At 41.9% G+C, this 8,659-nt stretch overlaps 1 protein-coding gene across 2 annotated transcripts; it reads left to right on the top strand.

The window, feature by feature from the left end:
- Window positions 1-1,808: 1,808 nt before the first annotated feature.
- CTLA4 (cytotoxic T-lymphocyte associated protein 4) lies at window positions 1,809-7,960 on the top strand. 2 transcript variants are annotated; one of them, XM_005574014.5, is made up of 4 exons: window positions 1,809-2,090; window positions 4,676-5,023; window positions 5,467-5,576; window positions 6,768-7,960. In XM_005574014.5, the coding sequence occupies exons 1-4, from the start codon at window positions 1,982-1,984 to the stop codon at window positions 6,870-6,872; spliced, it is 672 nt and encodes a 223-aa protein (XP_005574071.1). In that variant the 5' UTR covers window positions 1,809-1,981; the 3' UTR covers window positions 6,873-7,960. The 2 variants fall into 2 exon arrangements, with proteins under 2 accessions (XP_005574071.1, XP_005574074.1); XM_005574017.5 differs by lacking the exon at window positions 5,467-5,576.
- Window positions 7,961-8,659: the final 699 nt, after the last annotated feature.

Here is an 8,659-nt window from a genome sequence, read left to right on the forward strand (position 1 = left end):
TCCTGGTTACATTTCTCCCTGAACCCATCCTCCCCATCCCTAAAATTTCCCCCAAATGTGAACTCAGTCATACCAATTTGCTCCATATGTTTCATTGGTCCTTGCTGCTAAGAGGATCAGCTTGCACCTTCTGCTCATCCCCAGACAAGCTCTGTCCTCTGACCATAATGAGCTCTTCATACCATTTCCAACTTTAGCCCATGCTGTTCTTCTTGTCTGAATATCCACCCTTTTCCCTGTTCTCAATAATAAGTTCAGGCTTTTCTTCCTCTGAGAAGCCCTTTCTGACTTCCACAGGCTGAACCACTGGCTTCTGCTCCTCTACGTAATACTTCAATTCCAGCATTGATCTCACTCTATCATGATCATGGGTTTAGCTATCTGTCCTTGCCACTGCTGTGTGTTCCTCTTGAGGGCAGGAACATTTGTTTTTCACTTTTTAGAAAACCTCCGGTGCCCAGTCTGGCATTAGTAAGAGCCCATTAGGTTGCTATTGCTAGTTGATATTTGAGCTGTGGCTTGAAGATTTCTATAAGGTGTAGTGGAGTATAGAAAACAGGCAGGTCAGAAGGGGCTTCCTGGAGGAGGTGACAGCTGAGCTAAGTCCTGGAAGATGAGAAGGAGTATAAAATAAGATAATAGGAGAAAAAAGGCAGTAGGAACAGCATGGGTAAAAGTGATGAGGCCTGAAAGAGGCATGTGGAAGGAAAGACAAATGCAGGAAAGGGGAATGGGAGGGAATGCTGGGGGACAGGTCAAAGAGGGAAGCATGTGGTGAGTATTCTGCAGAGCCTCCTCTGCTGTACTGAGGTGTGGACAATGGGAAACCATGGACAGACTGGAGTAGGCAAATGCCATATTCCCTGTTGCAACTGTCTGTTTGCATGTCAGCCTTCTAGAAGCCCCTTAAGGTATCAACTATGTTTTTGTTTTGTCATCATTCAATCCTAAGTGCACACAACTCCTGGCATATTACAGGCTCCCTATATAAATGTTTCTTTCTTTATTAAAATGTATGAAAATTCTCCAGATTTAAGGAAGGTCCTCAGTGTTTCAAATTCTTTTTGTTAGATCATTGGTCCTCTCTACAGCTGTCACAAGTTTAAGGACTCTGGTTATACTTAAACTTCACTTTTGAATTTTCTGCTTGAAAAACTTGTATTAGAAAATAAAAAGTCTATCCTTTTATGGAAGGCTCTAATCTCTCGAATCGTGTGGACTGGCTTTTCTTTGGACCTTCTTTAACTCTGTTTTGTCTCTGTTGAGTTAAGGCTTTTAAGAACATCTGAATTCTTTCCTTCTGCAAAACCAGAGGCAGCTTTTTTTCTGCCTGTTTTCAGTTTATTTCTTGTGATTTTGGTATTTTCTCTTAACCAAATGCTAAATGGAATTAGGAGAAATAAACTTATTTGTAAAGCATGTCAAGGGACGATTAGAAGGATGGTGCTTCACAGATAGAGTACAGTTTTTTATGAATGATGCCTACAGACAAATCCTGCCATTAGCCCAAGGGATCAGAAAGTTAGCAGCCTAGCAGGTTTGGAGATGTCAATGAAATGAATTGGATTGGATGGTTAAGGATGCCCAAGAGATTGAATAAAATTAGGAGGACCCTTGTACTCCAGGAAATTCTCCAAATCTCCACTTAGTTATCCAGATCCTCAAAGTGAACATGAAGCTTCAGTTTCAAATTGAATACATTTTCCATCCATGGATTGGCTTGTTTTGTTCAGTTGAGTGCTTGAGGTTGTCTTTTCGACGTAACAGCTAAACCCACGGCTTCCTTTCTCGTAAAACCAAAACAAAAAGGCTTTCTATTCAAGTGCCTTCTGTGTGTGCACATGTGTAATACATACCTGGGATCAAAGCTATCTATATAAAGTCCTTGATTCTGTGTGGGTTCAAACACATTTCAAAGCTTCAGGATCCTGAAAGGTTTCGCTCTACTTCCTGAAGACCTGAACACCGCTCCCATAAAGCCATGGCTTGCCTTGGATTTCAGCGGCACAAGGCTCGGCTCAACCTGGCTACCAGGACCCGGCCCTACACTCTCCTGTTTTCTCTTCTCTTCATCCCTGTCTTCTCCAAAGGTGAGTGAGACTTTTGGAGCATGAAGATGGAGGAGGTGTTTCTCCCACCTGGGTTTCATTTCTTTCAGCAGTCAAGGGCAGTGATTTATAGCAAAGCCAGAAGTTAAAGGTAAAACTCCAGTCTGGCTTGGCTGGCTCTGTATTCCAGGGTCAGCAGGGAACAGTTGGGCGGCAGCAAATAAGCAGAGATACCTCAGAACAGAGTGCCAGGTATTTAGTAGGGGCTTCATGAATGCATGTGAGTTGGTTTAGGAGAGAGACACAGGCAATTTCAGACCCTTCTATGAGACTGGAAGTAATTTAAGAGGGAAAGGATATCCATAGTCCTGAATACATTTGAGCTGGGTTTCAGGATGAGCTCACAAGTTCCTTTTTTTTTTTTTTTTTTAATTGATTTAAGCAAATCCTGGGAAGAGTTTCTTTGCCATACAATTCAAGGTTTTAAGGTCCTCGGATTCATATGCTTTATAAACGAATTAGCCAGCCTGTTTAAAATGTAGGGAAATCATGGGAAGAATGCCTTCTTTACTTAATTCAAGGTTTTAAGGTTCTCTTAATCAATTCTACAAGCTAATTAGCCAATTATATAAAAATAAAAGCTTGAAATTGCAAAACACACACACACACACACACACACACACACACACACACACACACACGAAAAAGGAAAGAAAGCAAGCCACCAGTCTGTTTGGCATACAATACTTAATTGTTGCCTGATCTACATGTGGGTTTCAGATGCAGATCCTCAGTTTTCATCTCTTCAGAGGCTGACACTAGGTTTGTTACACGGCTTAAAATGATGAGTATTTCCATTGAATCTCAACCTTATCTCTCTCTAGACCTTCTTGGTTAAGAAACCATGTAGTTTGTATGAAGTAGGTGCTCAAAAGTTATTTGATGGTTTAATTTTTACTGGAGAAGAAATATTCACATATATTTTCTTATTTTTACATGTTTTAAATATGTAAAGATTAAATAAATGCTCTTAGAAGTATTTAAATTTCCTAAAGTAAATTTATCTCAACTAGTAACCAGGCAGGACTGTCCCATGACAGATACTGGAAAGTTGAGTGTGACCACATTTAGTGGTGATAAGTGGGAGCTTGCCTGGGGAGAGGGCAGGACATTTAGGATTTCTTAAGCTCAGAGTCAATACAATAAAGATTATTGAGTGCTCACTTGGGCGGCATATAATCACTGCTCACAGGAGTTCATGAACCACAAGTAAAAAAGTGGAGAGATGTGATTAACTCACGAATAACTTTAATACAGGGCAGAATGTAATGAAGTGCTGCAATGGAGTTATCACAGTGCTAAGGATGCTCAGAGGGCATCTCTGATAGGCAGAGGCGAGGGTTAGGGAAGGAAACTATAGTCTAGCTAGCTAGGGCTGCTGGAATAGACATGACCGTGGCTGCTGCCAAACTGTTTTCTCTTCTGAGGACAGATGTCCAGTACAGGTGGCTTGGCGGAAGGGACTAGTGTCTCTAATATAGGGTGATTTATAAGCAGGAAAGTGTGTCCTAGAAATTCAGACTGGAGTGATAGATTGGAATTGGATCATGGGGAACTCATTGAATGTTATGTATTTTATTTGTTTTTGCAATCGGTGTTAGTAAAGCGTCAAAGGGATTGAGCAGATGAGTGACATCATGCAACACAAGTTTTGGGTTTCACTTGTCAGACTGACTGGAGAGGGGCCAGGTTAGTTACAGGAAGGTAATTTGGCATGCAGCCACTATTTTTGAGTTGACGCAAGCCTCTCTGTATGGAGAGCTTTATCTCCTTTATCCTGTGGGGAAAGAGAAAACAAAGGAGCACGGGAGTGTTCAAGACAAGGAGAAAGAAAGGGCAGAGAGGCGGTGTGGTGTCAGGGGAAGCCCACAGGAGTTAACAGGAGGGTTGCCTCAACCTAGAGAGGAAACGACCCGGTGCCCTCGGCTCTGTGGCTTCCTTCATCTAACAACATCTTCCACTCTACAAAAATGCCAGCGAAGGCGGAGGCTGGTACAGTGCATCAAGACACAGCTACTGCTTGGTGACAGAGGTTCAGGGCCAGCTCAATAAGTAGGCAGAGGTTTTTGACATAGGCTTTGAGAGATAAAGCAAGATTCTGTACCTCAACCTTCAGAATTTCCCCTACCACTCATTATAGTTCCGGAACTATATAGCTCCTATTGTTCTACCGTAACCTTAGAATACCAGAGAAGATATCATCTCATCTAATTCTCTCTTACTATACATGAGAAAAATGAAGGACATGGGGGAAGTGTGACTTGCTCCAAATCACATATTTCATGGGAGAGCCAGGTCTTCTGTTTGTCATATCGGTGTTCTTCCTGCCACAACCATCTTGAAGAATCTATTTCTCAGTAAGAAAACATCTATATGGAGAGTAGCTGGAAAACAGTTGAGAGATGGAGGGGAGGCTGGGGGTGTGGAGAGGGGAAGGGGTAAGTGATGGATTTGTTGATGGGGGAGAGAAGGCCATGGGGATGAAGCTAGAAGGCAGAAGGGCTTGCCTGGGCTTGGTCATGAAGGAGCATGAGTTCACTGAGTTCCCTTTGACTTTTCCATGATAGCAATGCACGTGGCCCAGCCTGCTGTGGTGCTGGCCAACAGCCGAGGGATCGCCAGCTTTGTGTGTGAGTATGCATCTCCAGGCAAAGCCACTGAGGTCCGGGTGACAGTGCTTCGGCAGGCCGACAGCCAGGTGACTGAAGTCTGTGCGGCAACATACATGATGGGGAATGAGTTGACCTTCCTAGATGATTCCATCTGCACGGGCACCTCCAGTGGAAATCAAGTGAACCTCACTATCCAAGGACTGAGGGCTATGGACACAGGACTCTACATCTGCAAGGTGGAGCTCATGTACCCACCACCATACTACATGGGCATAGGCAATGGAACCCAGATTTATGTAATTGGTGAGCAAAGCCATTTCACTGAGTTGACACCTGTTGCATTGTGGTCTTCTATGCGTAAAAACAGTTTTGTTCCTTAATTTCAGGTTGTTTATTTTTAGGACTGTGGAAATTCTCTTTAAGAGTTCTCTACCACATGGTAGCCTTGCTTATGATAGGTAGCAACCTTAATAGCATTCTGACTATAAAATAAAATTATTGGGGGAAGTTGGGGCACTTGCTCTGGAGTGCTAATCATCATGACGCTTGACCCATGCTTTTGATACGATATGATGTTCCTGGGGAAGTAGTCCCAATAGCCAAAACTATTGGTGGGATACCCATGCAATTTAGGGGTGGACCTCAAGGCCTGGAAGCTCTAATGTCCTTTTTCCACCAATGTTGGAGAGTAGAGCCCTAGAGTTTAAAACTGTCTCAGGGAGGCTCTGCTTTGTTTTCTGTTGCAGATCCAGAACCGTGCCCAGATTCTGACTTCCTCCTCTGGATCCTTGCAGCAGTTAGTTCGGGGTTGTTTTTTTATAGCTTTCTCCTCACAGCTGTTTCTTTGAGCAAAATGGTGAGTGTGGTGCTGATGGTGCACCATGTCTGATGGGGATACCTTTAGTGGTATCTACTGACCAAAAGATGGTGTTGAGTTTAGTGTTCTTGAGATGAGGCAATAAATGAAGAGAAAGAAGGACAGTGGTAAAGAACACACTAGAACCGTATGCATTGGCATTTGAGGTTTCAGAATGACTAATATTTTAGATGAATTTGTTTGATATTGAATGTTCGTGTGCTTCTGAGCAGGGTTTCAATTTGAGTAACCGTTGCAATAACATGGGGCAGCTGTTTTGCTCTTTGTCTTCATGACAGTTGTACTTAAGCTAACAGCCCTGAAAACATGAGATTAGGCTAGGCAGAATGCTGCTAGAAAGGACCATCTGGATGGTCTTTATTCGCCTTCTCCATGGCCCTCTTCATCACCTGGAATTCACCTCTTTGTGCCACTCTGGTACCTTCCTTGTCCAAGCTGTAGCTGCTCACATAATACCTATCCCTATTATCCGGTTTGCTTTACTGGGAAACGAAAGTCCCAGTTTTTATTTATTACAGGTGTTAGTGGTAGAAGAGGTAGAAGTATGGAATCAGGCCTCCTGTCAGGATTTCTTTTTGACAGTCCCTCTCAGACACCTCTGCCTAAGGCTGGCTTTGCCATTACAAACTCACCCTTCTCCCTCCCTCCCTTCTTCTCTTCCTCTGCCGTCTTCTCTCCCTTTCTCTCTCTCTCTCTCTTTCTCACTCTCTGTCTCGTATACACATACACAAAGATACACTCTATTCCAACATCCTCCACCCAACCTGACAGAGATGTCCTTTGCTGTAGGTTCAGCAGTGGAGATGAGAAATACAGCTCTCAAACAGGATAACTAAAGCTTATTACCTTATCAAGCTTGTTCCCTTGCAGACAAGATCGATCAATTATCATGGGCTTTCTGGGTGTTCTTTGTGAAGCTTTCTCAAAGTCTCTTTCTCCTATCTTCCATTCAAGGCAAATGATTGCCATTTAACATCAAAATCACAGTTATTTATCTAAAATAAATTTTAATAGTTGAATCAAGAAAATCTCCTGAGGTTTATAATTCTGTATGCTGTGAACATTCATTTTTAACCGGGTAGAGACCCAATATGTGTTGAGTTCAATTATGGTTAGAAGTGGCTTCTGTATTCCTCAGTAGTAATTACTGTTTCTTTTTGTGTTTGACAGCTAAAGAAAAGAAGCCCTCTCACAACAGGGGTCTATGTGAAAATGCCCCCAACAGAGCCAGAATGTGAAAAGCAATTTCAGCCTTATTTTATTCCCATCAATTGAGAAACCATTATGAAGAAGAGAGTCCATATTTCAATTTCCAAGAGCTGAGGCAATTCTAACTTTTTTGCTATCCAGCTATTTTTATTTGTTTGTGCATTTGGGGGGAATTCATCTCTCTTTAATATAAAGTTGGATGCAGAACCCAAATTACGTGTACTACAATTTAAAGCAAAGGAGCAGAAAGAGAGAGCTGGGATGTTCCTGTCACATCAGCTCCATTTTTAGTGAAAGCATCACTTGGGAATAATATGGGGATGCAGCATTATGATGTGGGTCAAGGAATTAAGGAATGGCACAGTCCAAAGAAAGAAAAGGCAGGGAGAGAGAGAAAGGACTATATTGTACACATCTTATATTTATGTATGAGACGTTTATAGCCGAAATGATCTTTTCAAGTTAAATTTTATGCCTTTTATTTCTGAAACAAATGTATAATTACATCAAGGCTTCAAAAATACTCACATGGCTATGTTTTAGCCAGTGATGCTAAAGGTTGTATTGCATATATATATTTTAATTTGATAGTATTGTGCAAGGAGCCACATATGTTTTTGTGTATTTGTTTATGGTTTGAATATAAACACTATATAGCAGTGTCTTTCCACCATGGGTCCCAGGGAAGTTTTGTGGATGAGCTCAGGACACTAATACACCAGGTAGAACACAAGGTCATTTGCTAACTGGCTTGGAAACTGGATAAGGTCATAGCAGTGCTTGATTGTGCGGAATTGTGCTGAGTTGGGGTTGACATGTGCTTTGGGGCTTTTACACCAGTTGTTTTTAATAGTTTGCAAGGAAGCCACAGCTGGTGGTATCTGAGTTGACTTGACAGAACACTGTCTTGAAGACAATGGCTTACTCCAGGAAACCCATAGGTATGACCTTCTAAGAAGCTCCAGTTCGATGGGTCCAATTCTTACAAATATGTGGTTAATGCCATGGACAAAAGAAGGCAGCAGGTGGCAAAATGGGGTACATGAAGGTTTCTAAAAATTAACACTGCTGGTGTTTTTAACTCAATATTTTCCATGAAAATGCAACAACATGTATAATATTTTTAATTAAATAAAAATCTGTGGTGGTCATTTTCCGGAGCTGTCTTTATCATACTTGCATTTGAGTATTGTGTTTAAATTTTTGATTCATTCATTCAGTAGTTGGTGGAGTCTCCAATATGTGAAATACTGAAAACAAATTGAAAAATCACAGAAGGACAAATAATGCTTCATGAGTCAGCTTTGCACCAGCCCACTACCTGCAAGTAATTCTTGAAAGGTATCCATCCTCTTTCCTTTTGATTTCTTCACCACTATTTGGGATATAATGTGGGTTAACACAGACGTAGCAGTCCTTTATAAATCAATCAGCATGCTGTTTAACACAGATTCTTCACCTCCTCTTTCTTACCCCTTGCTTTCTCAGCTCAACTCTCACAGGCATTACAGTTGTCATGGCAACTCCAATGTTGGCAACCAAGTCCCCGGCAGCCATTTTGATCTGCCTTCCTGACAAATAGAACTTTTCCTTGTGGCTTCCAAATGAACTATTTTGCAAATGTGGGGAAAACACACACCTGTGGTCCTATGTTGCTGTCAGCTGGCACACCTGGGCCTGGCACACTAAGCCCTCTGTGATTCTTGCTTAACCAATGTATAGTCTCAGCACGTTTGGTTTCCACTTAAGGTTTCCTATTTTTGACCTCCATATCCTGTTATTGTCTTTTGCAATGATTCTCAATGTGGTCAGGGACCACCTGTAACCGAATCCACTGGGTCACTTACTAAAAA

This window comes from Macaca fascicularis, chromosome 12 (genome assembly GCF_037993035.2).
Source record: "Macaca fascicularis isolate 582-1 chromosome 12, T2T-MFA8v1.1".
Lineage (NCBI taxonomy): Eukaryota > Metazoa > Chordata > Mammalia > Primates > Cercopithecidae > Macaca > Macaca fascicularis.